A 26,959-nucleotide genomic window follows, 5' to 3' on the forward strand; every position below is an offset into this window, starting at 1 on the left:
GTGGGGGGGGGAATGGGGAATAGCAGGAATAACCCCCCCAGCCCCTCCCCTGCCCTTGTTTCTGTTGTTCCCATTTTATCCCCAAGGAGAAGGTGGGTTTGGACCCTGGTTTTGGTGATGGGTAGTGGGGGGGTGGGGGGGCGGGCCCAGGGCTGCCCCACTGACTGGCTGAGATTGGGCTCCCACGCAGCGGAAAAGACACCAGAAAGAGGCAGAAACAGGAAAAATACAACAAAAAAAACCAAACCACAACCCAATAAACAAAGAAAAAAACCCAGGACAAAACCAACCCAACCGCCACAACAGCAGAAATTAAAGCCGAGCCTCGACGCCGAGTCCCACCCCAACGTTTCCCGGAGGCTCCACCAATTTAAGGATGTATTATAGTTTTTGCTTCTAGTTTCTTTATTTTGTATAAAGGAGAAACAAATAAAGTATGTTTTTGTGTTTACTGATTATTTATTGTACTTTAGTCATCGGAGGCTCCGAATTTTTCTATTTTGAAGGCGGGGAGGGGGTGGCGCTGGGAAGGGGGGCGAGAGGATGGGGGGGGGGAGGGAAGGAAGGAGAATGGAAAAGGAAAGAAAAAAAGTTGTTTTCTGAAAGCGTTGTGGGTTTCCTGTCCCCGCTGCCTCTTGCGGAGGCTGTTAGTGTGAATGGCTCTTGTTGTTCAATGTGAATAAAAAACCTTTTAGTTACCTACTGTTCGGTCACCTGGTCCCTTTCATTTTATTTGTTTTTTATTTTTTTTTTAAGACAAGACCATGAGAGTTGCTGGCAGGGCTGCCCTGCTCCCCCCCTGCCCTCCACCCTGCACGGGGTCTGGGGGACCAGTCCCCGTCGGTCCCCTGGGTGGGACGGGTGCCACGGCCCCTGCACCAGGTGATGCTGCTGCATCTGGGGCTGCATCACCCAGCCGGTACCCCAGGCCCCCCCGACACCCATCACCCCAGCTCCCAGCACTGGGGGGGCACATTACCCGGCTCAGCACCTTCCCCCGCAGCAGACAGGCCGGTGCATCATTCCTTCCTGGGGGGGAGGTATTGTGTGTACCCCCCAAGACCCCCTGGGGCACCCGCAGCCCTGCTGGCAGAGCACCCCTGAGGGGGAGCCATGGGAGCGCCGGGGGGTCAGCAGGGCTGCCAGGGGGGGACACCAAGGCGGGGGTCCATCAGCAGCACTGAGGGCAGGCAGGAGGGGGGTGTCCTCCCCCAGCACCCCAAGTCTGCCCCCCCCCTTCTTTCCCTCTCTTGTTTTCTAAGACACAAAAATAAACAAAATCCAAGGCGGGCTGCAGCTCTGAACTAATATTTAAAATGCAAAATCATGGCAGAGTTTTCCCCCCCCTTGTCTTGCAGTAAAAAGATATAAACAGAATAAATTACCTTCCCTCGCTGCCTTACGAGTCCCTCTCTCCTGACCTGAATTTTAAGTCCTGGCTCGGTTGTAGCACGGAGCACTGATGATTTATGAAAAGCCAGCCACTTCTCTGCATATTTTCTCTGTTCAGCCAAGTGGTGGAATTTATCCTTCCTATACCATTACCGGCATTAATAACGGGGTGGCAAACGAGCCAGGCCGAGTCCCAAGGGATCCCTCAGCCAGGAGCTAGAGCCATCACAAAGACACTGGGCTCTCACCACCCACAAAGCAAAGCACCTTCTCCCCTTTTAACAGGTGGGGAAACTGAGGCAGGAGTGCAGCCGGCTGCTGCCTTCTGCTCCACCCTTCCAGGCTGTAACGGGTGCTTCTTATAAGGACAGGGCAACATGTTGTTAAATAACTCCCTCCCAGCATCATTTTGAGCGTTATAAAATGGAGCACAAGGTCGTTTACTGGGTGAACACTGGCTGCTATTATTATTATTATTATTGTTGTTGTTGTTGTTGTTGTTGTTATCATTAATAAAGTGAACCCAAGGCACCCACCTGAGGGCTGTTTGCAGGCTGCTGGGGCAGCCTGTCCCAGGGTGGGAGAGGCTGCAGGAGGGATCTGGGATGGTGCTGGCGTGCTCCAAGCTGCCGCCTCCCGCGCGGGGCCCGGGGGCTCTGTGCAGAGGACGGGGCTCGGCGGGAGCAGCCACCCTTAACCACAGCCAGGTTTGGGGTCCCCATTGCAACCAGGGTGGGGGTACAGCATCACAACTGAGATTGGGGTCCCCATCGCAGCCAAGGTCGAGGTTCCCGGTCCCCATCACCCCAGAAGTCCCAAGAAGGCACCAGCACCCGGGGTTCACGCCTGCCTCCAACTGCAGGGTGGCCACGGGTGCCCCCCCACCAGCTGGGGCCACGCCCAGCCCCGGCGGGGTGTCCCCCTGCACCCCCGTGTCCCTGCCGGGGACATCCAAAGCCCAATGCCCCTCACCTGGCACCCAAAGCCCGAGTGCTCCCTTGTCAAGGCAAGGAGGGGGCAAAGCTCCCTGTTGGGGTGCTCGGGGAGTCACCTCAAGCCCCACGGTCGTGCCCGTGTCACCACCAGCAATAACCCCCGTGGGACCGTGCCAGGAAACACCACCGCGGGCTCCCGGCTCCCCCGAGCCCCGGCAGAGCAGCATCAGTCTGGGAATAAACTTCTTTTCAAAAGCTGTTGGGCAAACCTCAGTGCTATTTTTTTTTCTGACCTTTTTCCCTTTTTTTTTCAGAAGGGGAAGGTCTGCAGAAGGTGGAAAGTAATCAGGTTTTGGACCTGGGATAAAAAATTGCTGGAGTAGGTTGGGCTGACTCCTTATAATTAATAGTGTGCCTCGTAATAGGATTCTCCAGCCTTCGGTGCTCCCTGGAAACACCTTTTTACATAAGATATTGCCCACGACGGAGCGGCAGAGTTTTGATTTATGGGGTTTTGGCCTCCAAGAAGCATCTGGGGGGGCTGGCCTGGCCGGTGGGACGTACTGGGGGAGCGGGGAAAAGGGCCAAAGGCAGGGAGGGCGTTTGCGGGGTTGGCAGCCGGGTCCCGGGGCAGGCGCCTGGCCGGGGGAAAGGGCTCCGTGGGGGCTGCCTGTGATCCGGGGGGCTGAGCTGCTCCTGGGGAGAGGCCCCTCTGCTCCCAGTGGGAGGAGGAGGAGGCTGAGAAGGGTTTTGGGGCAGGAAGGGGCTTGTCTCCCAGCCCACCATCCCAGGTGACGCTGGGGGCATGGGCTCAGCTGGGGACTGGGGAGCAGTCGGGGCTGGGGAGCCCCAGCGGGAGCGAGACCCCACATTGCCCGGGGATGGGAGGAAGGAGGGGGGAGAAGTGTCATGGGGGGACATGGGAGGTGCAACAGCAAAGGGCTAAAAGCAAATGCAGCCCTAGAGAGTGGGAACGGGGGTGAGCAGGAAAGCCTGGAGGAAAGGGGGGAATGGGGAAAAGAATGGGATGAGGGAAAAAGGGGGATCTCGGGAGCTCTGGGATGGGGCACACACACACACACATGTGTCGGTGCACCTCGGAGCCCGCGGGTGTTAAACACGGCCGGGGAGCTCCGCCAATAAATCACCGTAACAAGCGGGTCCGTGTGTGTTGTTCTTTTCTGACCGCAGACAGCGCGGCAGGAATGGGAGAAGATTGTAATAATTAATAATCATTAGAATAATAATGCATAAAGACAGTAGCAAAGTAATTAGTCAGAGAGGGAGAGCTTGCTAATTGAGGTGGGGAGCTGCAGTCCAAACAGCCTGGAGAGGAGCAGGGGAGGGGGGACCGAGGGCGGGGGGACGCGGAGGAGGATGCCCGGCACGTCCACGGGGCAGAGCGGGATGTGTGTCCCCCAGCCCTGCCATCGGACAGGCAGGGGAGGCGCAGGCAGGGCCCCGGCTCCATCCCTGCCTGCAGCGTGAGCCCCGGTCTCGTCCGCCCTGTGTGCCTCAGTTTCCCCATCCCTACATGGATGCCGTGTGCTGGGGCAGAGGCTGTGAGAGGAGTCCGGCCCCGTGTCCGCCAGGCAGCAGGCTTTATTTCGGTTATTTGGAAGGAAAGCAAGCAGAGGGTGCCGGCAGAGCTCCGTCGCGTCCCCCTCCTCGGGGTGGGTGTCACTCCAGCCCCAGCTGGCTCTTCAGGGCCCGCAGCTGGGCCGCCTGGATGCTGCTGCCCCCGCACACCACCACCACCACGGAGGCCAGCGGGGTCCGCAGCCGCCCCTCGCGCTGCAGCCGCTGCAGCCGCCCCGTGTAGAGCAGGGCCAGGGCGGCCCCGCACCCCGGCTGCACCAGCATCCTCTCGTCGTCTGCGGGGACGAGAGCGGGGGGACACGCTGAGCTGCCCACCCACCCCGTCCCCATCAGCCCCCTGACTCCGGCGCGTCCCAGGCCAGCCCCAAGACCCGGCGCTGTCCCTGTCACCCCTGCCATGCCCCGCTGGACCCTGCTCACCCAGGAATTGCTCCACGGCTCGCACAGCCTCCGTGTCCTCCACCACCTGGGAGATGACCTGGCACTCCTGGGCGCACTCCAGCGCCCGCGCCGCCACCATCTTGGCTCCCAGGCACTTGGCCACGCTGGGACAGGAGTGGGGGAAGGCGGTCAGGGTGGTCCTGGGACCCTTCGGTGAGCTGGGCTGAGACCCACCAACTCGTTGCACACATGGCCGCTCCCGCAAAGCCCGGCTCACCTGGTGATGTCGGGCAGGGAGACGAGCCGGCCGGCCGCCAGCGCCGCGTGGAAGCTGTGAGCCCCCCGGGTCTCGGCGGCGACGATGGGGACATCCTGCCAGCCCACTTGGTGCAGGCCGGCCACGACATCCGCCAGCAGCCCCCCGCCGCCCACTGCCAGCAGGATGGCGTCCGGTTTGGTCTCCAGCGAGTCCTTCAGCTCCCGGACCAGGCTGGCGTGACCCTGCCTGCAGGGCGAGGGGCGGTGGGAGGATGCAGCCCGGGGGCACCCCGAGCCAGCCCGGACCCCGGGGGTGGGGACCAGGGCAGGAGCTGAGCCCTGGCAGCACTCACCACACCGAGGGGTGGTCGAAGGGGTGGACGCTGACCCAGCCCTCGGTCTGTGCCAGCTCCAGGGCTCTCCTGTTGGCTTCATCCCACACCTGGGGGGGGCAATGGGGGCTCAGCGGGGCCACATCCAGCCAGCGGTCCCTTGTCACCACGGGCCGGGGGACACCAGAAACCCACGCGGGGCACTGGGTGGAGGTGGGGGTCCCCGGGGTGACCCTGCCGCAGTGCTGGGTGCAGGTGATGCAGGACGGGGACATTTCGGGGTGGGGGTTGCCATGCACATCCCACCATCGCGGAGCAGGCTGAGGTCAGGCTCAGCCCCCTCTGGTCCCCCCCAGACCCCAGTTTTCGGGGCTGCTGCAGGGGTACCTGGCCGGAGACCTCCACCTCCGCCCCCAGCTCCTCCAGCTTGCGCACGGTGGCGGGGCCGGTGCTGCTGGGGACCACGACGGTGACCGGCAACCCCAGCTTCTTGGCTGCGTACGCCGCCGCCAGACCCGCGTTCCCTCCTGCGGAAAGTGGGGCTCAGGCAGGGCTCGGCCCCCCCCGCACCCCCAATATTACTCAGGAGCATCCCCCAGAGCTCCCCCCGCCTCAGCTCGGGGCCCAATTACCTGAGGAGCAAACGAAGCGGCGGCAGCCCTTCTTGGCAGCCTGAAAGGCAGGAGGGAAGGAGGGAAGGGGACGGCTGTGTCCCCCCGCCGTGCCCCCGCGAGGGCAGGGGCAGCGCCCTGCCCGCGCCGTGCCCACGCTCACCTCCTGGCAGAGGTGGCCGATGCCCCGGATCTTGAAGGAGCCCGTGGGCTGGACGTTTTCCAGCTTCATGTAGACCTTGGTGCCCGCCGCCTGGGACAGGGACAGGCTCTCCAGGACGGGGGAGACGATGTGGAAGGGCTTCTCGCCCCCGCTGGGCTGCGCTGCCATGGCCCCGGCGATGGGTGCTCTGCCAGGGAGAGGTGGGGGAAGGCTCCGGCTGCTCCCCGCAGGGACCCCCCTGCAGCCCCACTGCCCACCCCGGGCTCGGTACAGGGCACAGGAGCCCCTCGGGAGGGACAAGGCTGTCCCCAGTGTCCCCTCCCAGCTCCGGGATGCAGCAGCACCTCCCTGCCAGAACCCCAGGACAAGCTGGGCCACCCCCTCCTCCATCCTCTGGTCCCCAAGCCTCCGGTGTCCCCAAGTTCCCCCCGCACGCCCTGTCCCCTAACAGCCAGGGCCACCCCACGGGGATTACCTGGTGTCCCGTGGGGCCTCGCTGCGTGTCCCCAGCTCCTCGCCCGCAGACGCAGCAGAGTTTGGGGGATGGAGGAGGAAGAGGTGACGTCGGAGGGGCCGTGCCAGTGTCCCCAGGTCCCCGTGTCCAGTGGCGCAGCGGGACGAGGGGCAGGAGTTAAACATTGCCCTGGTCCCGGCCGTTTGCTCAGCGCCAGGCGAGTTTTTCCAAGCGCGGGGCTGGATCTGTGCCGAAAGCGCCCAGCGCGGTGCCGGGCGCGCCAGCGGGACAGCCATGTGCGGTCCCGGCAGCCAAATCCCAGTGGCCTTCGCATGCCCAGGAGCCGGGATGTGGGTGCCCAGGAGACGGGGGAAAAGGAGAGGCAGCTCCCAAATGACTTTGGGGGTCCCCAAGGGTTTGCCCCCGCCAGCTGGGCACAAGCACCGGCTCTTCTCGGGTCCAGCCAGAAACATTTGAGGACTTCGCCTGTTTGACCCGGACCCCTGGTGCAGCGAGGGCAGCCTGCGCACCCCAAATCCCTGGCGAGCACCCGAGACACCCCCCATCGCCTCCAAATGAGCCATCACCCCCCTATGCCCGCCTTGCCAACCCCACCCAGGCCCCGCTCTGAGCCGCATGTCCCCAGGGGGGCTCAGCCCTGCCAGCTGAGTGAGCCCCCCGGGATAAGCCCCCCCCAAGCCCCAGCTGGGCAAGCCAGGCACCCCGCAGGCAGGAGGGGCCGGGGGGGGGGACGGTCCCCACACAGCTTGCGCAGGTGCCCCATGGAGGCGCGGGGACCCAGCCAGAGCCCGGCCGAGCCCCGAGGTCCAGCAGCACCCAGAGGCCCTCAGGCAAAGCAGGCAGAGCCCCCGCTTTCCTCCAGGACACCCCGGGGCTCCTTCTTGTACCCAGCCCTGGTGACACCTCCCAGGGTAAGGGTCCCTACCTCTGCACAGGCGAGGAGGAGGAGGGTGGGATCTGGAGGAAGGTCTGTCCCTGGCTCCTTGCCCCGCAGCCGCAGAGGATTTCTCCCTGGCAGTGTCTGAAGGCGGAGGTGCTTTGGCACAAGGTTAGTCCTGTGCGTGGTGGCTCCGTGGGGGTCCCGAGGGGGGGCCGCTGCACACGAGCTGGCGCAGACACAAGACACAGCTGCAACACCACCAAAAGGGGTGCGCTGGGAACCCCCCCGCCCCCCCCGGCTCTGCCCCACTGCCGGACGAAGTGGACCAGGTCCCGGAATACCAGATTTCAGTCCCCCGACCCAAACGGTGCTGCAAAGCCCCCCTGAGAGCACCACTGGTGACAGGCACCAAGCAGGGCACGAGCTCCAGGACAGCCCTGTCCCTGATGGAGCTGGATTTTGGTGGCAATGAATTAACTGACCCCCTCATGCTCACACCATCATTAGGCTTCAGAGTGAACAGCACACAGCACGGGCGGGGTCAGCACAGAGGCTCAGTGCTGCCTGCAGAGAGCGGGTGCCTCTGCACTGAGCCACGCTGCTTTTGGGACATTGGGGACTGGAAATGTGGGGGATGATGAGGATTTCTTGAACAGGGGCACCAAGGGGGGAGGCACACAAGCTCCAGCTCCCCTGGGGGCCCATGGAGCGACCCCCATCCCGCAGTGGGCAGGGGGGCTGCAAGTGCTTCCCTGGGGATGGGACAGGGATGGGCCCTGGGGACAGGGTGCGAGGAGGCCCCCCCCACCCACAGGGAAGAGGCCGGGGACCCCCTTGGCAAGCCCTGGGGTGCTCCGGGGTCCTTTCCCCCCCACCCCCCCTTCCCCTTTGGCTCCATCCCCACCCCGGGGAAAGCGATACCAGGCTGTCACCCAGTCACGTCCCCTGGCCAGGGTCCCTGGGCGACCGGGCCTCAGCCACTGGCCACTGCACCACTTCCATTTGTTTTTCTGCTTTTAAGAAAATAAAAAAAGGAAGGGAAGCAGCAACGCAGCTGCCGCTGCATTTCCAGCATGCCCCATCCTTGGCATCGATGTGCCTGTCCCTCCTCACTGCCCCATCGCTCGGTGGCGGTGACCTCTTCCTAACCAGGGAAACTGAGGCACGGGATCCCCCTGCCCCAGGAGCCCCCACACCATGGGGACACCAGGGGACATGGGCACAGGCTGTGCCACCTGCCCACCTCACCTGCAACCCCCTCATCCCCCCAGCACCCACTACAGCCAGTTTTGGACACCCCACCTTGTCCAGGGCACCCATCCCAGCTTTTGGGGTGCCAGCACCCCAACAGCCCAGACCTGCTGCAATGCAGCCCCGTGCAGCCCCTGGGGAGCTGCAGGGGCCCCACTGGCCCCCAGCCCTGGTGGGAACCTGGCGCCTTCAAAGCGCTGCCGAGACCAGCTCATTAATCCCCCAGTAATGACCTCGTTATTCCTAACGAGGTGGAGCGGATCAAGGGAGCTGCAGTAAGAGGATTTTGCAACGGGGGTTTCGGGGCTGGGGGGACACAGGTGGCAGAGGAGGGGAAGACAAAAGGGATGAGGATGCCCACCCCATCCTGGGGGGCGAGCGGTGGGACCTCCCCCCTCCAGCCCACACCCCGGGCTCCCCCATTGCAGCAGCTCTGCCCCACACCGGGCACCCAGCCTGATGCAGCAGCGAAGAAACCTTAGCAGCCTGCACCCCAAAAAAGCCTGGCCTGGCTGGCTGCACACCCTCCCAGGGGCCGGGAGGCAGCGGAGGGGCAGGGAGCACCCCGTTAATTTGAGGGGAGAAGACTGCTGCGTGAGCCCAACCCTTACACAAGACACCAGAGAATCTCGGCAGAGCGCAAAGCGCACCGCCGCCGCCGCTGCACGCAGACCGCTTTATTTGTCACAGCCAGACCAGCTCTCTCCCCTCCTCCCTGCCCCGCGGGCGAGCCCCAGCCTCCCAGGACCCCCCCTTTTCTGGGAAGAGCCCCCCCAACCCAGGCTCAGACCCGGGGCCGGAGCCCTCGGCGGGGAGGGGCAGGGCCCCTGCGCAGCACAGCCGGCACCGCGGGGACGCGGCAGCGAGAGGCAGAAGCAGAAAGAGGCAGGGGGGCAGGGGACCCCCCGTGCACCCAAAGCCAGTCCCCTGGGAAGAGGGGAGAGCCAGCAGCGCTGCCCCCCAAAGGGGTCCCCAGGCAGGACAGACGCCCGCGGACGGACAGACGGAGGGGTTCAGCCCGGCGGCGCCCGCTCAGTCCCAGCGGACCTTGATGGGGGGGAAGGTCCAGAGGTCGGGGTGGCCCATGTGCAGCAGGGTGCTGCAGGGGGACGCGCTCCAGCGGAAGGGGGGCACGTCGTCCCAGGCGGGACCGCTGGCGGCCACCAGCCCGAAGGTGGGGGCCATGCCCGAGGAGGTGACCTGGGGGGGGGGAGAAAAAACAGGGGTGCAAGTCAACACGGGGAAGGGGCAACGCAGCCCGGGGGGAGCTGTCGGAGGGGGGTGCACCCCCAAAGAGGGGACCTCCAGCTCCCCCCCGGGGCTTCCCCGCCTCCCCCACCTTCATGTCGGTGCCGCCGTGGCAGCGCTGGCGCAGGGCGGGGAAGGGGTAGGTGCCGTTGGCGGGGTTGAGGTCGGAGCGGGCGGAGATGGCGTTCTCCGCGTTCTGGGGGGGGTCGCAGCCCCTGCACCGCGACAGCGGGTCCCGCAGGTAGTTGTTGGACCTGCGAAGCGGCCAAGGGAGAGTCGTGGTGAAGGTGGGGGAAAAAAATGTATATACATTTATAATGATGAAAAAATCACCCCCAAGGGCTGCAAATCCCTGCGGGGCGTGTGGGGTTCACCCAGGTTTGGGGTGTCCCCAGCACCCACCTCATCAGGCGGACCATGGAGTCCAGGTCGCGGACCAGTGTCTGGTTCCGGCGGAAGATCTGGGCGCGCGGGTTCTTGTCGTAGGTGAACCAGTCGCCGTATTTCTTCACCAGCTCCGGGATCCCGCTGGCGTTGAAGATCTCCTCAAAGTACCTGGGGTGAGGGGGAACCCAGTGAGTCAGCACCCAATGGTGGGGGGCAAGGCCAGCGTTGGCTGCCCCCCTTTATGGGGCATCAGTGGGTGGGATCAGGCTGGAGGGAGCTCACGGCAGGTTGTAGCTGGCCCAGTAGCCCTGCTGGTACAGCAGCTCCGTCTGATCGGCCACCACCACCAGGCCCCTGCGCTGGGGGAAGAGCATCCGTCAGAGCGGATGGTGAGATCCCGCAGGGATGGGGGGGGACGTGCTGGGAAGGTGCTGGGGGTCCCCGCCGCTGGGTTCCCACCCCAGCCAGGGGTGCTGGGCGCCCACCACCTGCATACAAGCACCCCCGGAGAGTCTTTAGCTGCTGCCTGCGTTTGCATCCCCATCACCCAACACCCACCCGTTGGGACCCTTAGGGCTTTCCCAAATCTGTGGGGATGGGGCTCCAGGAAGAAACGCTTCCACCACGGCTCAGCGCAGGAGCGGGCGCTCGGGGAGGAACGGGGGCACTCACGGGATCTGCTCCAGCACGGTCAGCACGCCCTGCGGCGGGCTCGCTCTCCCCGGCGTGAAGGCGTTATAGTCCACCACCATCCACTGGTTGTTGTACCTGGCACGGAGAAGGGGGAAAGCATCCCTCCGGCCGCCGGCCTCGCCCCGGGGACATCCCCGCTGCCCGGGGGGAGCATCCCTCCATCCGATCCCCCCTTCCCACGACAGCCGGGGGGATTCCCACACCCCATCCTGCCCCGCTCACGTGCCGCTGTTGAACCGTCGGAAGACGGCGGCCCACTCGGGACCGCTGCGGGCCAGGCGGTTGGCCACGATGTTCCTCAGCCACTCCAGGACGCTGCCCCGTGGGTCCAGGTACTTCCACCGCGCCGGGTTGCTGTTCCCGATGGTGGTTTCCAGCGCTACCTGTGGGGAGGGGAGCGATGGGGAGGGCAGCGGGGCCGGGGAGGGGTCCCCCAGGACCAGACCCCCACTCACCAACCCGCTGCTGAGGATGTAGAAGTCATCCCCGGAGAAGATGGTGCCGGGGTAGGAGGAAAACACCTGGATGCTCCCAGGGATCTGAGAATTGCCTGGAGGGGGGGATGCAAAAGCAGGGGAGAATCAGAAGGGGGGTGTCAGATGCAGCCCCCCCAGCCCAGCCCACGCACCGCCGGCCGAGGTGCGGAAGGGCAGCGTGTACTTCTTGATGATGCGCAGCATGGACTGGTAGGAGGTCCAGGTGTCGTGGGCGACCAGGAGATCCTGACGGCCCGGCAACAGCTTGAGGAGGGCAGAGCAGGAGCCCGAGCCCAGGACGCGCCGTGGGGAGGAGCGGTTCAGGGCAGATTCCAGGTCCTCCAGGTCGCCCCCCAACTGCAGCAGGCTGGGGGCAAGCGAGACACGGGGTATCAGGAGGGGCATAGCCCGGCCCAGGAGCCGAGCTGGCTCAGAGCTCTCTATCCGTCTGCCTGGGCTGGAGGGTGTTTCTCCATCCCATCCTGGCGCAGACGCAAGCACCCCAGCAGCCTGAGCAGGGAGGGAAGGGTGAGCACAGCAGTGGGCTGCAGCGGGCCTGGGGGGGCACCCACCACCCAGCTCATGCTGCCGGGGAGGAGGAGAACCTGCCTTGGCTCCATCCCGCCCCAGCAGCAGAGGACAAACGCCCAGAGAAGGTGGGTGAGGGGGACCGGGAGCAGAACTGGGTGTCCCTGGACATCCAGGAATCGTCCCCACGAACCCCCCCCAGCAGCACCCCAACCCCTGGGGCAACCACTCCCCACCCTCCATCACCTCCGAGAAGGCGCTTACAGGAAGCCGAAGGGCGCCAGGGTGAACCTGCCCCGGGGGAAGTCCAGGCGCCCGCTGTAGCTGTCCTCCAGCCCCTTCAGCTGCAGCAGGGCCAGGCGCACCTGCGGGGACGGGGACAGAGCTGGCACTCGCTCCCGCAGGGAAGAGGCGCAAGGGATTTCGGGGGATGGGCTCCCCCCTTTCCCCGGGGGACGCAGCAGGGCCGGTGGGTGCCGCAGAGGCAGGAGGAGGCGTGGGGGGAAGCGGTGCCGTCAGCAGGGCCGTGACTCAGCACCGGTGGCCGGGGCGGGCTGAGCCACCCCCTGTGCACCCCAACGGCGGCACGTGAGGCTCTGGCAGGGACAAGGTCACGAGTCACCCCTGCTCGCCCAGGGGAAGAGGATCCACGGCGGCCAGATCCCCGTCATCCCGCCTGGAGCCCGGCCAGGACCCCGGGCAGCCCTCGCCACCCCGTCCCCTCCTCTTGATTAGAGCCCCAGTTAGCCCAGGGGGGCTCACCCTGGGTGGGGGTACCCCGTCCTCACCTGGTGCCAATACTCGGGGTCCTCCCCCTTCCCCATCTGCTCCTCCATCCAGCCCAGGTTGGCCTCCAGGTAGCTCCGCAGCTTCTCGCAGTACTCGCTCTCGTACTTGAAGGGGCCGCAGTAGCCCACCACGGTGTTCATCCAGTGCATGTACATCAGCTGGGGACACGGCGGTGGCGTCGCCGGCGGGGTCAGCCGGGGGAGAGGGGAGGGACCGCGTCGCGCCCCCCGGCACCCCGATTTCGGAGGGGTCACCCCTTTACCTGCTCGGAGACGGCGGCCTCGGCCAGCCCGGCGGCGTAGGCCTGCAGGCTGTCGCTGTACGAGGCGTTGGTGGCCACCTCCAGGAAGGCCCAGCTGGGGGGACACGGACACGGGTGGGACGCGGACACGGGCGGGACGCCCCACCCGCGACGGCTCCCCCGAGGCCGGCCCTGGCGCCCCATCCCCGCTCGGCTCCATGCGAGCCCCCGTCCCGTCCCGTCCCGCCCCGTCCCGTCCCGTCCCGTCCCCCGCCCGGGGCAGCCCGGCCCTACCCGACGGCGGGGATGCGATCGTCAAGGCTGGCCCAGGCGACGGCGGCGGAGCGGCGCCCGGGCAGGACGCGGAGCCGCCCCGAGCCGGGCTCCAGCAGCACGGAGACGTTGCGGGGCGGCGGGGCGGGGGCAGCCCCGGCCAGGGCTGCGGCCAGCGCGGCCCCCAGCAGCGCCCGCAGCGCCGCCATGGCGGGGACGGCGGCGGCGGGGCGGGGCGGGGCCGGGGCGGGGCCGGCGGCGGGGCGGGGCGGGGCCAGGGCGGGGCCGGCGATGGGCGGGGGCGGAGCTAGGGGCGGAGCGGGGAGACGGCCACGCCCCCGGCAGCGCCCGCCTGCGCGGCGGGGGGGGGGGGCCGCAGCCCCCCTCCCGCCCACCTATTCCAACCCCCCACGCACATATTCATGCCCCCCCCCCACGCCCCCATCTCCCCCCCATACCCTCCCCGCACACCCAGCCCCCAGCCCCACGCCCACGGGAGATGTGCGCAGGTTCATGCCCCCCCCCCCCAGCCGTGCCCCACCATTGGGGAGCACACGTGGGGCCCCTCGCCGTGGGGAACCCGGCCCCCGGCGTGTCCCCCGTGGGGTCCAACCCCAGCCGGTGCAGCCCGTGGGGAGCGGCTCAGTGAAAGCCTGACAGCGTGGGGGGGCTGGGCCCCACGGGGGTTTCGGGCCGGGGGTGACACGCGAGGTGTGGGTGCCTGGCCCACGGTCCCGGCGCTGCCGCGGCCCCGGCCTTGTGCAATCCCGGCCGGCGCCTGTTTACTGCCTTCCCCGCTCCCCGGGCGGGCAAAGTCCCCCTGAGGCGCGGGGTGTCCCAGCGGGATGGGGGCAGGGGGCTCGGAGCCCCCTGCCCGCGGTGGCAAGATCACGGTGGGGTGCATAAAGCCCCCATGGCCCGGCCCTGTATCACCCCCCGGTTGGTGTTACCCCAAGCACCACCGCAGCCGCCTGCCTGAGGCCTGGCGCACTCGTGCCATGCCCCGGCAGGGTGCCAGGCAGCGCTGCGGAGGGACGGAGCTTTACCCCAAGGCTCCGGAGCCCACGCTGAACCGGTGGGTGCAGAAACCAAGGTGGGAGCACAGCGCACCCACCGCCTGCATGAGCAGGGACCCAAGCCATGCGGCAAGCACCAAAATTTGGCCTAAAACCAGGAAAACCAGTTGAGCAGAAAGCAGCGCTGGCCCGCAGGGGCTGGGGGCAATGCCCAGGGCAAAGCGGGGCTCTGCCCCACGCACCGGGCCAGCTCCTGGCAGCGCTCGGCAGGGCCAGGGCTTGCACTCAGTGGGTGCTGCTGGCCTTTGGGTGCCAGGCTGGACTCGGGCTCCTGTTAGAGACCCTCCGAGCCGGGCCTTGCCTGTGGGTCTTTATTTTTCTTCCTTTCCCCTCTCCCTGGCCGTCCCGCGGGACGTGCAGCATGTGACTTTGGTGAGAAACCGGCCAGGGTGGGAAACGGACCCTTTAATCCCGTGAGGCTCTTAGAGCCGCGCTGACCCTCACCTCGTCTTCCCTAAAAACCCGGCACAGGGGCTTGCATGGGGCAGGGGCACGGCCGGGGCTGGGGGCAGCAGGGTCTACTGGAGCAGGGTACGTGGGCCATGCAATAGCTCGGTGCGGAGAGGGACGGCGGCAGTAGCAAAGGCCCCTCTGTGGGGTCGCAGGGCCACCGGCACGGGGGTTTGTGCAGCTCCGTGCACCGCGGCCCAGGTGCTCGATGCTGGCGTAGCTGCCCTGGCACGGGGCACAGCGTGCTGCTCCCTCCGGGACAATGTCCTCGGCCGTGCCTGTGATGAGCTTGCCCGGTCTCAGAGGGTGACCCCAAACAGGGGCTAGGTGGGCGCAGCACCCAGGGTTGGTGTCCAGCCTGTGCCCTCCTGCAGTCCGCGGGACCGGGATGCGGAGGTTCGGGGCAGAGAGCGGGGATGGTGCGGGGGGACGGGGCAGGGACTCCCCCCCGCCCGCGGCAAACCCTCTGCCAGCCACGTGTAAAAAAGTGGCGCTGTCCCTTTAAGAGCGGAGGGTGGCGGCTCCTTTAAGAGGCGGGGGGGCGGGGGGGATCAGCTGCCCGCGCACAACAGCGGGGCCGCGCCGCCACGGTGGGTTCGCGCGGCGGGTGGGGTCCCCCGGGTACCCCCAGCATCCCCCGAGCATCCCCCGACCCGGGACCCCCCACGCCCTCCCGGGGTCCCCACCCGCATCGGGGTCTCCCCCTCCCCTCCCTGGCTTGGGGGTGCCCCGCGAGTCCCCTGGTCCTGCGTGGGGTGCCGGCCCCGCTCCCCCCCACTTTGCTCCGCCGGCTGAGCCCCGGCGCTGCGGGCTGCTGCGCCTCCGTCGTTCTCTCTGTTATTATTGTTATTTTTAATCCTTTCTTTTTAATTCCCCCGCCCTGCCCGGGGAGCTGCGGGATGGGGGCCCGGGAGCTGCCCCCGCTCCCCCTCCCCGGGGGCCGCTGCCAGCCGTAGGTGCCCCCCGGGGCTGCCCCCCGCCATGGGGCCGGGTGCCGTGGGGCCGGCCGGGGCGCTCAGCCTGGCCGGGGTGCTGGCGGGGGACAGCGGGGCGCAGCCGGCCGGGACCCCGCTGCCGCTGGACCTGGGGCGCACGGTCCCTCCCGGGGGGGATGCCCTGAGCCACGGCCGGGGCCTGGACGTGAGTGCGGGGACTGTGGTGGGGTTTGGGGGGCAGCGGGAGGGATGTGGGTGCTGCTGGCGTGGTGGGGTCCCGTCCCGTCCCGGCGTCCCCTGTCCCCGCCATCGCAGCTGGGATCTCACCAGGATTTCCTCCGCTGCTGGTTTTCTCCTTCAAAAACCTCACCGCTTGCCAGGCCGGCACCTTCCCACGGCCTGGGTTGGGTGGGGGGTGACGTGGGGTCCTGTGCTGCTGGGGGCAGGGACGGGGACGGGGACAAGGGCTTGCACCCCCGCTGGCCCTGGCACAGCCCTTGACCCATGCACGCATAGCACAGATGGGGAAACTGAGGCAGGGATGACAGTGACCTACCGAAAGCAGCCCAGCAGAGGGGCAGCGTCGCCCGCAGGGTGCCCGATGGCAGCCCTCGCTGGAGGGCGGTGGGCGCTCAGGGGGGATGGGACTTGGGGTGCCCGGCTGAGCACCCCACGCTCTGCCCCGCAGTGCTGGGAAGTGCGGAAACACAACAGCTCCGAGTGGTGCCGCTTCGTCCGGAGCAACCCCGACTGCCGGCTGGAGGGCGGCTTCCTCGACTACCTCGAGGGGGTCTTCTGCGTCTTCCCCCCCCGCCTGCTCCCCCTGGCCGTCACCCTCTACGTAAGGACGGATGCTGCTGCTGGGGAATGCTCGGATTTGGGGGCGCGGGGTGGGGACCCCACCGACCCCTCTCTCTGCCATCCCTGACCCCGCAGGCTCTCTGGCTCCTGTACCTGTTCATCATCCTCGGCGTGACGGCGGAGAAGTTGTGAGTAGCCCCGTGGAGGAGGGGACGGTCCCCGGGGTGAGTGGGAGCTGGAGCAGCCCCGTCACCCCTCTCCACCTCCTCTGCCCTTCCAGCTTCTGCCCCAACTTATCGGCCATCTCCACCAACCTGAAGCTGTCTCACAACGTGGCAGTATCCTTGCGGGGAGGGGGGATGCAGGGACGGGACAGGGGGAGGTGGCGTGATGGGGGCACTTCTGCAAGCCCTCGGCGCCGTGCCAGGGGAAACCGCTTTGGAGCGTGAGCCGGAGACGGTGGTGGGGTGAGTGGCGGTGTGCCAGCACCGGAGGGAGTCCTGCGGTGGCCGGAGTGGGCAGGTGTCCTGTGTCCCTGCGGGGAGGAGGCCACCAGGTCTTTTCCTTGACGTCCCCTCTCCATGGTGTCACCTTCCTGGCCTTTGGCAATGGGGCACCAGATGTCTTCAGCGCCGTGGTGGCCTTCTCTGACCCACGGACGGCGGGGCTGGCCATCGGGGCCGTCTTCGGTAAGGAGACCCCCACTGGGGGCTGCGGGCTCAGGGGGGTGGTGGGTGGGGGGGACATTGCGGGGCCATGGGATGTTCCTCCCTGAGAAGGACCCGTTGCGTCGGCAGGCGCCGGCGTGTTCGTGACCACGGTGGTGGCCGGGGGCATCGCCCTGGTCAAGCCCTTCACAGCCGCCTCCAGGCCCTTCCTCAGGGATGTCATCTTCTACATGGTCGCCGTCTTCCTCACCTTCATGGTCCTCTACTTCGGCAGGATCACGCTGGGAGAGGCTCTGGGTGAGCGCCATGGGGGGCTGGGGCTGGGGAGGTGGCGGGAGCAGCCCGGGGGTGCTGTAACCCCCCATCGCTCCCCCCGTCCCAGGTTACCTGGGGCTGTACGTCTTCTATGTCTTCACCGTGGTGCTCTGCACCTGCATTCACCGGCGGCAGCGGGAGGAAGGGCTGGCCCCCCCCGGACCCTGGGAGCCAGGTAAGGGCTGCCCGGCTGTGCCGATGGGACCCCCGGCGTGCTGGGGTCTCCCTTCACCTCCCCCCTCCTCTCCTCTTCCCCCCAGAGATGCCGACGGATGCTGAAGAGCAGGAGTCCTCGGGCACAAACAGCGGGGACTACAGTACGTCGTTCCCGGTGGGCTCGGGGCCGGCTCCGCTCTGTCCTCGGGGGTGGTCGGGGGTCCCAGGGACCCCCGGGCTGCTGCATGCGTGACTGAGCCCACGGGGTGGCCGTGGCCGGGTGCTACCCTGGGGCAGGGGGATCTCCCTGGGGGCGCGCAGGCAACCGCAGCCCCACGCTGGAAGGCCTGGGGGGGGCCGGGAGCCCCCCGCCCCGCTCAGCCACTGCGGCCCCTCTCAGGCGAGGAGTACCGGCCCCTGCTCCCCTCCCAGGAGACCTCCCTGCGCATCCTCACCACTGCCCTCAGCCCCTGGGACCACCACAAGTGGAGGAGGAAGCCCTGGTACTGGCGGCTCTTCAAGGTCTTCAAGGTGAGTAGGGGGGGACGCGAGCCGGGAGGAGCCCCCGCACGGGGCGTCCCTCTCCCTGGTGGCCCCTGGGGCTGCGTCACCCCCGGGCTTTGCAATGGGGACGGTGGGAACGGTGGGACGAGGGCAGGCAGGTGGGGGACAGGTCATGGGGCACCTCCTGGGGTGTCCTGTCTTGGGGGTCCCCCCTCCCTGCCCACGGCCGCTCCTCTCAGGTGCCCGTGGAGCTGGTGCTGCTGCTCACTGTTCCCGTCGTGGACCCCGACAAGGATGACCTGAACTGGAAGAGACCCCTCAACTGCCTGCACGTCCTCACCAGCCCCCTGCTCTGCGTCCTCACCCTGAAGTCGGGCGCCTGTAAGAGCCCTGGCAGCCCTGGACAGCCAGAGGGGACAGGACCGAGGTGGCCACCAAAGCCCTGGGGACCGCAGGAGCCCTTTGGAGCTGGCACCCCATCTGGGGAGGGGAGGACGGGCCAGCAGAGAGCCAAGCTGGGGGGCCTGGTTTGCAGCTGGATGGTTCGTCCTCCCCCCAGGGGTGGGGGTTTGGGCCTCCCAGCATCGAGGTCCTGGGGGAAAAGGGGCAGACCTGGCCTGCCTGGGGAAACTGAGGCACAGAGGGCTTAGGGTAGAGGTGGCTTTAGGGGACAAGGCTTTACCTCATACCAGAGCCTGGTCGGATCCTGCCCCAGCCCATGTGGTGTCTGCGGGGCCGCTCTGATGCCCCCTCTCTCCACCACGTGCAGATGGGCTGTACCAGATCCAGGGCATCTTCCCAGTCTGGGGACTGGTCACACTGGTTGGCTCTGTCCTGGCCATCATCACCTTCATCACCACAAGCAACGAGGAGCCGCCCAAGTACCACTGGGTAAGGTGCCCCCCAGCCCTGAACGCCCGCCGGGGACCAGCCCAGCCCACTGAGGGTCCTGGGGGCAGAGCAGGAGCCAGGACCTGCTCCCCGCTCCCCAGTGTCCCCAGGAGGGACACGGCTGGCTGGAGGTGTGCAGGGCCCTGCGGGACGCACCCAGGGACCAGCTTACCCCTCTGCCCCGCAGGTATTTGCCTTCCTCGGGTTTTTGGCTAGTGCCATGTGGATCAACGCCGCGGCCACGGAGCTGGTGAACGTTCTGCAGACGCTGGGCATCATCTTCCAGCTGAGCAACACCGTGCTGGGCTTGACGCTGCTGGCCTGGGGCAACAGCGTCGGCGGTAAGGGCTCTGCTGCGCCCCAGTGCCAGCCCAGGTGCACCCCTCCTCCTGGCACCCCCCAAGGTCTCCCCTTCTCCCTCTGCAGACACCTTCTCTGACCTCACCATGGCACGGCAGGGCTATCCCCGCATGGCCTTCTCCGCCTGCTTCGGGGGCATCATCTTCAGTATCCTTTGGGTGCCGGGGGAGGTGGTGGTGGTACTTGGGGCAGGGGCTGCCTCAGTTTCCCCGCCTGCAGCCCAGGGAGAGCCCCTGCTCCTGAGGGACCCCCGGGAAGGAGTGGGGCAGGATCCATCCCAGAGTCCCTGGGATGCGGGCAGCCTCCCCGGTGCCCACACAGTGCGGGGGGACTGGCGTGGTATTTGTGAACATCAGGAGCTGCAGGGATGGAGCCAGCAGCATCCCCCCGCCCCCCCTGTTGTCCCAGCCCCAGCGGGGCAGGGGTTTGGGCTGGAATCTGGCAGATTTGGAATCTGCCTCAGGGAAGGAGGGGAAGAGGCTGTGCCACCCTCCGGGAGGCTTTCTGGGGAAGCCTCTCCTCCTCGAGTGCTCCAGGCTCCGGGCAACGCTGTGGGCTAGGCAACAGCCACGGGGCGCAGGCAGGGAGGAGGAGGGCCGGTGCTGTCCCCCTCCCCGGGGCGGGAGGGACGCGGCCAGCTCCGTTGCTCCCCCGAGGTCCCCTGCGCTGCGTCTCCATCCTGAACGTGCCCCAGACATCCTCGTCGGCGTGGGACTCGGCTGCCTGCTGCAGATGACCAGCAGCCAGCTGGTGGTGAAGGTAAGGCTGCAGCGACATGGTGGCACGGGTCAGGCTGGCAGCAGGACCCCGGTGTCACCCCACATCGCTCCCCATCTCTCCGGCAGCTGGAGCCCGACAGCCTCCTGGTCTGGATCCTCGCCGGGGCCCTGGGGCTGAGCTTGGTCTTCTCCTTCGTGTCGGTGCCAGCGCAGTGCTTCCAGCTGGGCAAGGCGTATGGCGTCTGCCTCATCCTCTACTACCTGGCCTTCCTCTGCGTGGCCCTGCTGACCGAGTTCAGGGTGATCCGTCTCCCCGCCATCTGACCGGCCCCGCCGCCGGCAGGAGATGCACGTCCGTCCCTGCCTCCCCGCCGCATCGGGGCCTCGCTGTCCCCTCTCCCTGTCCCTGCCAGGGGACATCACGTGCTAGCCCAGCCCTTGGTCTTCGCTTTCGGGGAGGGGGTGGTGGGTTGTGCTTTGGGAAAGGAAAAGGAGCTGTTAGTCATTAGCTACGTCCTCTCCCCGCTTTGTTTAATCTTGTTTAACTCAAGGCGGCTCTGAGCTGGAGGGAGGTTGAGACCCTGGCAGGGGCAGAGGAGAGGGCAGCTCCGGCCCAGGGCCACAACAGGAGAGGTTTTACCTCTGCAGCCACTTTACTTTCCCCTCCCCGTCTCCACCCCGGCTGCTCTGGGACAGGGCTGGGGCAGCCGTGCTACACGGCGTAACTCTGTGAAGGTCTGAGCACAAGTTCGTTGTTGCAAAGGACATGACGTGTCCCTGCTGCGGCTTTGAAATAGCAGCCGAGGCAAAGCGAGATGGGGTTAAGGTGCGACAAAGCTCCAGGGCAGTGCTTGGTTTTTATGCAAGCAAAGCTGGAGGGGGAAAAAAAACCAAACACAAATCAAGGGAGGCTGGTTTCCCCTGCTTTTTTAAGCTGTGTTTTTCAACCTGAGTTTCAGATCCTACTTTTCTCCTCCTCCTAGAGTGGACAGAGCTGTAGGAAAGGACTTGGAGGTTTCCACACACAGTGTTAGCCTCTGGCAAGACTAGGTTTAGGCACTGTAAAAAAAGTTGCAATAAAAAAACCCAACCACGAAGCCACCCTTGACTTGTGTTGTTTGTCGTGAGGGCGTTTTCTCCTGCTCTGCGCTAGCGTACGCAACCCTGACCCAGCACGGCGCCTTTGGAGGGGGGCGGGACGCCTGCAGCTCCGCCGGAGCTGAGCCAGCAGCAGCAGAGGGGCCGGGGTGATGCCCCCGGCCGCACAGGGCGGTTTTCCCCAGCGGCTCGGGGAAGTGGTTCCCCAGCAGTTGATTTCCCAACAGCAGTCACATGCGGCTGACTCGGCCGTTTAGTTGCAGGCTGGGAACTGCAGCGTCACGGCGGTGCGGGCCCGGGCCAGCACGGGCTGCGAGGGGCATTACTGCGCTCCCCGGCGATGGGGACACCGGCCGGGCAGCCCACGGTCCCAGGGGAGCAGCGCGGGTGGGCTGGTGCTTCTGCTCCCTCTCCGAGGGGCCGCAGGCTGGAAAGCAAACTGCCGTTACGGACGCACAACCACATTTCTGCTCCGCGGGGAGAGAGGGGCTGTTTTGCAAGAAGCACAACCGCCGGACCGGGTTCCTGCTCCCTTCTAGGGGTGCCAGCAGCCTCCTGGGCCTGGATAATTTCTCCTTTTTCTAACCAGATACGGGCTTGCACAAAAAATAATGCTCCCTGTGCCTGCAGCTATTGGCTCTGCCCTGAACGTGCTCACAACTTACCAGCAGCTGCCAGAATTATCCGGGGAGACAAGCCCCACTTCCTTAGGCGCAGCAGGGCTAAAGCAATCGAAACCGCAGCTAATGTACCAATACAGAGGTTCAGGGTCAAAAAACCCCTTCTAACCTTAAACATTGCATTGGGGTAGCTTTAAAAAGCATACATTTGAAAGCATTATTTTGACGTTTAGGAAAAAAACTGGCAGAGGGGAGGGCAGAAGGGAAGCTGGGCTTTGCAATGTCCAGGACCCAGGATGCAGAGCAGCTCGGCCTGGCATGCATGCAAAATATGCCCACGCAAGCAGTTGCCACCGGAGAGGGAGGCGGGCACCGCTCCTCTTCAAACACTGTGGAAATGCTTCAGCTGCGGCCAAGCCCTGCTGCTGGAATAACACGGGAAGGAGGAGAGAAAGCCACTGCCTTTACAAAGCCGAGGATGCTTTTTATTAGTGTGCTTGAAAAAAATCTAGAGAACATTTTACAGACGTGTCCATAAAATCATTTTATAAACAAAACGCCAGCATACAAAATCCCACAGTGCTTCCTCCCTTGCTCCCTACAAAATGATTGTCTCTGTCGTTAGTCTGTGTGTCAGGTGGGGGAGAGGAGGATAAATAGAAGGGAATTGTTTCCTTCCAAAGTCGTATGGAAGAAGTAAACTTCTGCAACCCTCCCTGGTTTGCAAAAATAATTAATAGAGTGTGTCCACGGGGGCAGATCAACACCTCAGCACGAAACCACGGAAGCAGCACCTGAGCCCCAAACCCCAGTCCAAGCATTCCCGCTCTGTGACACAAGAGCCCCATTACTGCGTGTTAAGCAGGTTAGTGCCCCCCTCACTATAGCTTAAAGCTGCACTGCCTTTCACACCCAGAAAACACCCAAAAAAAAGTCCCTGACAGCCCTGCAGGGAGAAATAGGCTGCAGGGGAATGCAGAGTCTAAACACAGCCACATTTTTTTTCCCCCTAACCTTCACAATGCTCATTCATCCTGCCCACAACTTAAAACAGAATAAACAACGTCTCCTGCAGCCCCAGGACTAATCTGGATAAATCTCCCAGGCTGCGACTCCATGCAGAGCAACTGCAAGAGCAACAACTGCACTGCTCATTAATTTGTGGTCGAATTTATGGTTTGGAAAACAGTCCTTTAAGGTCCTTCACGGTTCAGCTCAGAAGTAGTTTCATACCTGCAGTACCCAGAAAGGAAACAAAGAGTTGCCCTGAGGCACCCAGGGAATTTGGCAAGGGTTGAGAGCAGACGCTGGTGTGCGTGCTGCCCGGAAAGCAGCTCACCCGCTCTTTCCATCCCATAGCCCAAATGCTCCCACCATGCTGTGTGCAGGGAGAGATTTTCAGAAGCAGCTCTGTCTTGCCTACTTTTGAGAGTCTCATCCACCCAGGAAACGCTGCTGAGCTGCCCGGGTAGGATCAGTCTTCTCCCGCTGTCCTTGTGCCACGTGGTGAGGCTACCAAGGAAAAAACAGGTATGTGGGACAAAGGGAACGGGCACACAGATCTCCCGCTGCCTGATCTATCTGGAGGAAGGAGAAAGCCTCCCCAGCAAGCTCTGCTGTTAGTCTGAACCTGAGGGAAGATCAAACAGCAAGAGGCGAGGGGAGCCTCCCAGCTGACAGATACTTCTAGCCCTCAGCACTTTCTGTGCTGACAGGGAAAAAAAAGGGACTTAGAGAGACAGGTTCTCATCATGTTGCGGGCAATGAAACACGAGCGATGACGTAACCTGCCATGATCACAGAATAAACGTGGCAGAGCTGGGAAGGGATCCCTTTCCCCCCCTCCCCTCCCATCCCTCATCTACCAGGTCTCGCAGCCTCCTTGCCAACTGCAGAAAAGCAGATGGGTGAGAAGAATCATCGTCTTCCACGTTCCTCCTGCATCCAAAATTCAGGGGAACGGTAAAGCTCTTCAGTGGATCTTCCTAAGATACGACTCAGTCAGCATTTGCCAGCCTAAGGAACATTTCTGCAAGGGTGAGAGCAAGGGAGGAGCCGTGCTGCTGCGCTGGGACTCACTCACCTGTATAAACAAAGCGATGACCTGGCTGAGGACTAACCAGCAGTACCGTCTGATGCCCATAAGCTCTCCTTAACCCAGAGCCAGGCAGAAATCAGTCAGACTTGGAGCTGCAAAACCTCCCGTTTCTTCCTCCGAGTCATCTGTCTGAGTAAGGACCAGCCAGAGATTTGCCCTTTACAGAGCAGGTGGCCAAGTGACAGGGGCCAACAGCCACCGTCACCCTGCGAATCCCCCCTCTCACTGAACAGAGACAGGAGCTTTGGGGTTCACAGAGGTGATCCCACTCCCGGGCAGTGCCACGGGCAGCACTGACCAGCAGCGATGCTGGATAGCTACAGCAGAGACACAGTTCGCCTCCCCAGACTCCTGTCCCACCTACAGCCCTAACACGATGAGGTGCTGGCCCTCAGTTCTGTCTCCAGCTGCCACAGAACTGCTCAGGGACAGCTAAATGCAGTGATCAGAGCTGGATTTACTACGGGGAGTGCATCTAGGTGTGCCAAAAAGAAGGGGAAAGGCAGACTGCTCTTCCAAAAGTGCTGAAATTTCACATCACCTCCCTTTTCTTTGCATAAGGAAGGGGGAGAAGAAACAAAAACTCACTCCCTGATCTTTTATTCCTAGATTAATGGTACCCTTTAAGCAAAAGGGCAAAAGTTTTACTATTAAGCAGGTGGCTTCAGCGCATTTCCTGCTGTTAATGGATTACACATCCCTTTCCCCAAGGTCCGTTAGTGCTAAGACAAACAGCAGGCTTGAGCCTGGGAAGCGGCTCGAGGGAGAAGGTCTCTGTTCTGTCCGAGGTGTTCACTCTGTGCTGAGCACGGGCATCACGCTCAATCTGTGTGTAGCAGCCTCACACAGAGTCCCCTGGGCCTCTGCTTTTTCAGCAATTCACTGCCTAGGGGAAGAGACTTAAACCCTAAAGCCGAACAGTACACTGAACAGATCTATATACATCATCCCAATATATACGCTGTGAAGTAATACTCTAGGTTATTGCATAGAAGGCGGCTTGCGTTAGCTAGGCCTAAATGACAGTCTGGGAGCGTTGTCGGCGGCTCAGGGGCTTCAGAGAGCTGTTGGAAGCAGATGCAGGCTCTTGCAACGGTGTCGGAGATTCCTCTTTTCTGGAATGCTCCTCATACCATTCCTGCAACAGGAAATCAAACACACCGAGATCAGGCTCTTGCCCCACACTGGCCTCGCAGCCCCCCAGCAGGACCCCAACGGGCAGAGCCTTCGGCTGCTCTGCCATGTGAAGGCGCATTTGCTCCGGCACAGAGGGGCTCTTCCCAAAGCCCTGGGTATGGCCTAACCTCCTGGAACAACCTGGTTAACTGCAGCATGGCTGTGACGGACACCGAGACCTTGCCATCCACAGTCCAAGCAAGTACCAGCCACGGCTCAGCTACAGCCAGCTGAGCTGACACCGGGGCAAGGAAACATCCCTCTCTCAGGGGGTCCCTCTGAACGTCTAGGACTTTAGTATTGCTATCCCCATGATTTTGGGATACGCAAAGGTGCTCCCAATCCCAGGCAGCGCCCAGGGTGTTAGAAAATGTTACATCCCTGAATCAGAGACCAAGCAGGACAGGCCGGGAGCTTCTCTGCAGATTTCCACGCAGCTCCATGGCAAATAACATGTTTATTTTTGTTAGGGGGACTGAAGACTCATCCCCAAGCTGGCTGCCCAAGGGACAAAGGACAGATTCAGATGGTTACGAGATTAATTCTTTCAGTACTAATCATTACATTAGCCCATGACCTTCAACCTGGAGGTGAATGTCTGGCAGGCACTACAGTGACCAAATCCATGGCATAAAGCTCCCGACCACGAAGGGCACTAGCAGAAATGTCCTAAACAATCCAGAAAATCGGTTGATTTAAGTGTTTCCCATCTTAGTTAGCCGGCTATTCTGAAGGAAAACCAGGCAAGCGCTGCTCGCACCACGCAGCACTCTGCCTGGGAGAACACTCGCTTTCTGCGTCAGACAGACACGCCCAAGCTCAAGCACAATCACATTCCAGTGGCTTAACAAATTAGCGTTCGGCAGCCAAGCCCCAGAACGCACTCGCATGCGCTCGTAGCCCCAGCAAACGCGTCCACCTCGTGAGTCTGGGTAAGCTCAGCCAAGCCGGGCGCCTCGGCTCGGTTTCTGTGGCTCGGCGGAGGCACACCTGCGCAGCCGGGCCCCCGAGGAGGCTCTGACGCGCTCTGTGGCTTAAGGACGTCCCTGAGCGCAAGAACGGATCACTCTAAAGTACACTTCATCCACTGCCCGCCCTTCTCACACAGCACATGGCTGCCTGCGTCTCGGAGGAGGAAGGCCTCCAGTGTCTACAAGGATGGTTTGTTATTCTAGGCAATGTTCTGCTCACCACAGAGACTGGCTGATATTTCCAACTCAGGCCCACATACCTGTATCTCTTCCTCATACATCTTCATACTCAAATCACTCTTGGTCCTTGATCTGCGTCCCAGAAACAGTGTTGACATTTGCTAAAGAGTTGGGGGAAGCAGGAAGAAAAAACAAAGACGACATTAATTGGTCACTGAGCAGGTCACAGGATCAGCCCCCGGCACTTCAGGCATCCTTCCTGCAGACACCCGTCATCCACTGATGAGCTCGGGCTATCCTGGGCTCCTTCTATCGCCACAGGAAAAAGGCATTTTAGGGTGCACATCACCTGAACAAATGCAGGCATCTACTGCAGGCTGAGATGAGTCACACTGAGCAGATCCCCAAAGACTACAAAGGGAGCTGTAGTTCGGATGGATGCGTCTGTCAGGGGTGCTTAATTTAGTCAGATGAACATAACATCAGTGCCGGGAACAAGGCTCAAGCCCAAGCTTCCAAATAAGATCTCGTTTAAGAACAATTGCAGGTCCCACTTGTCTAGACCACACCATTTACTCCATGGGCCTGGACTTCTTAAATCATGTAAGCAGAGAGCTGATGTCTGAATTACTCTCTGACCACATGAGTTATACGAACAGGATTGACAAACAAAAGAAGCCTCAGGTCTGGCATCATCATTCTGGACTCCATTGCAAGGCTGAGGACAGCATCCTCCTTTGGTTTATTGTCTTGAAAACTGCTTCTGATCAGAATCATCATCGCTATTCCAAATTCTGTCTGTGTGAACAAGAGCTCAGCCTTTACTACCAAGCCAACCAAAGCAAATAAGGGTCACCTAAGAGACTGTAGCACCTGCACTTTGTAGTGGTGATACAAGAATATAATGGCTATTATTAGAACAACCACTTAAGCTCTTCCCAGATGCATGAGACAACAGTTCTGAGACAAGAGCAGTTACCCAGGTCAGCTCATTTTTCCAATTGTCCATCCTGTTTTGGAATGAAAATG

At 63.4% G+C, this 26,959-nt stretch overlaps 4 protein-coding genes across 19 annotated transcripts in view; 1 reads left to right on the plus strand and 3 right to left on the minus strand.

Moving 5' to 3' along the window:
* Positions 1–78: 78 nt before the first annotated feature.
* Positions 79–7,840, minus strand: SDSL (serine dehydratase like). 2 transcript variants are annotated; one of them, XM_075167259.1, is made up of 8 exons: positions 6,147–7,840; positions 5,672–5,858; positions 5,530–5,569; positions 5,285–5,424; positions 4,919–5,007; positions 4,585–4,812; positions 4,347–4,471; positions 3,912–4,201 (listed from the first exon to the last, which is right to left on the minus strand). In XM_075167259.1, exons 1-8 carry the CDS (start codon positions 6,761–6,763, stop codon positions 4,008–4,010), a joined length of 1,620 nt encoding a protein of 539 aa, XP_075023360.1. In that variant the 5' UTR covers positions 6,764–7,840; the 3' UTR covers positions 3,912–4,007. The 2 variants fall into 2 exon arrangements, with proteins under 2 accessions (XP_075023359.1, XP_075023360.1); XM_075167258.1 differs by having other exon boundaries at positions 79–4,471; positions 6,147–6,371.
* Positions 7,841–8,939: 1,099 nt separating this feature from the next.
* On the minus strand, positions 8,940–13,138 carry PLBD2 (phospholipase B domain containing 2). 5 transcript variants are annotated; one of them, XM_075167282.1, is made up of 12 exons: positions 12,934–13,138; positions 12,661–12,754; positions 12,398–12,556; positions 11,874–11,974; positions 11,234–11,448; positions 11,061–11,155; positions 10,832–10,959; positions 10,585–10,680; positions 10,195–10,266; positions 9,928–10,080; positions 9,617–9,779; positions 8,940–9,477 (listed from the first exon to the last, which is right to left on the minus strand). In XM_075167282.1, exons 1-12 carry the CDS (start codon positions 13,119–13,121, stop codon positions 9,310–9,312), a joined length of 1,632 nt encoding a protein of 543 aa, XP_075023383.1. In that variant the 5' UTR covers positions 13,122–13,138; the 3' UTR covers positions 8,940–9,309. The 5 variants fall into 5 exon arrangements, with proteins under 5 accessions (XP_075023383.1, XP_075023382.1, XP_075023385.1 ...); XM_075167281.1 differs by having other exon boundaries at positions 10,828–10,988; XM_075167284.1 differs by lacking the exon at positions 11,874–11,974 and having other exon boundaries at positions 10,828–10,959; positions 11,266–11,448.
* A 1,858-nt stretch (positions 13,139–14,996) lies between these two features.
* SLC8B1 (solute carrier family 8 member B1) lies at positions 14,997–20,884 on the plus strand. Of its 2 annotated transcripts, XM_075167279.1 has the most exons (15): positions 14,997–15,578; positions 16,062–16,214; positions 16,310–16,362; positions 16,455–16,512; positions 16,758–16,863; positions 16,972–17,139; positions 17,225–17,332; positions 17,418–17,474; positions 17,714–17,844; positions 18,057–18,198; positions 18,587–18,708; positions 18,896–19,049; positions 19,135–19,215; positions 19,763–19,827; positions 19,914–20,884. In XM_075167279.1, the coding sequence occupies exons 1-15, from the start codon at positions 15,420–15,422 to the stop codon at positions 20,109–20,111; spliced, it is 1,755 nt and encodes a 584-aa protein (XP_075023380.1). In that variant the 5' UTR covers positions 14,997–15,419; the 3' UTR covers positions 20,112–20,884. The 2 variants fall into 2 exon arrangements, with proteins under 2 accessions (XP_075023380.1, XP_075023379.1); XM_075167278.1 differs by lacking the exons at positions 19,763–19,827; positions 19,914–20,884 and having other exon boundaries at positions 19,135–19,643.
* Positions 20,885–21,964: 1,080 nt separating this feature from the next.
* Positions 21,965–26,959, minus strand: part of TPCN1 (two pore segment channel 1) — a 49,450-nt gene continuing 44,455 nt past the window's right edge. For all 10 annotated transcript variants that reach the window (XM_075167269.1, XM_075167268.1, XM_075167272.1 and 7 more), the window contains 2 exons: positions 26,011–26,091; positions 21,965–24,741 (listed from right to left, as the gene is read on the minus strand). In XM_075167269.1, coding sequence (XP_075023370.1) covers positions 24,619–24,741; positions 26,011–26,091 — 204 coding nt within the window. In that variant the 3' untranslated portion in view covers positions 21,965–24,618. The remainder of the gene's footprint in view (positions 24,742–26,010; positions 26,092–26,959) is intronic.

This window comes from Calonectris borealis, chromosome 18, assembly GCF_964195595.1.
Source record: "Calonectris borealis chromosome 18, bCalBor7.hap1.2, whole genome shotgun sequence".
NCBI classification, from domain to species: domain Eukaryota; kingdom Metazoa; phylum Chordata; class Aves; order Procellariiformes; family Procellariidae; genus Calonectris; species Calonectris borealis.

Excerpts from the sequence above, each read along its gene's own strand:
- SDSL (XM_075167258.1), bottom strand. The coding sequence starts at position 6,310 with ATGTTTAACTCCTGCCCCTCGTCCCGCTGCGCCACTGGACACGGGGAC. Across the intron at positions 5,008-5,284 it reads AGGTGGAGGTCTCCGGCCAG|GTGTGGGATGAAGCCAACAG; the intron begins GTACCCCTGCAG and ends TGCCCCCCCCAG. Across the intron at positions 4,813-4,918 it reads TTCGACCACCCCTCGGTGTG|GCAGGGTCACGCCAGCCTGG; the intron begins GTGAGTGCTGCC and ends CTCGCCCTGCAG.
- PLBD2 (XM_075167280.1), bottom strand. The coding sequence starts at position 13,121 with ATGGCGGCGCTGCGGGCGCTGCTGGGGGCCGCGCTGGCCGCAGCCCTG. Across the intron at positions 12,755-12,933 it reads GATCGCATCCCCGCCGTCGG|CTGGGCCTTCCTGGAGGTGG; the intron begins GTAGGGCCGGGC and ends GTGTCCCCCCAG. Across the intron at positions 10,681-10,827 it reads CGACGGTTCAACAGCGGCAC|GTACAACAACCAGTGGATGG; the intron begins GTGAGCGGGGCA and ends TCTCCGTGCCAG.
- SLC8B1 (XM_075167278.1), top strand. The coding sequence starts at position 15,420 with ATGGGGCCGGGTGCCGTGGGGCCGGCCGGGGCGCTCAGCCTGGCCGGG. Across the intron at positions 16,215-16,309 it reads CCCTGGCCGTCACCCTCTAC|GCTCTCTGGCTCCTGTACCT; the intron begins GTAAGGACGGAT and ends CTGACCCCGCAG. Across the intron at positions 16,363-16,454 it reads GGCGTGACGGCGGAGAAGTT|CTTCTGCCCCAACTTATCGG; the intron begins GTGAGTAGCCCC and ends CTGCCCTTCCAG.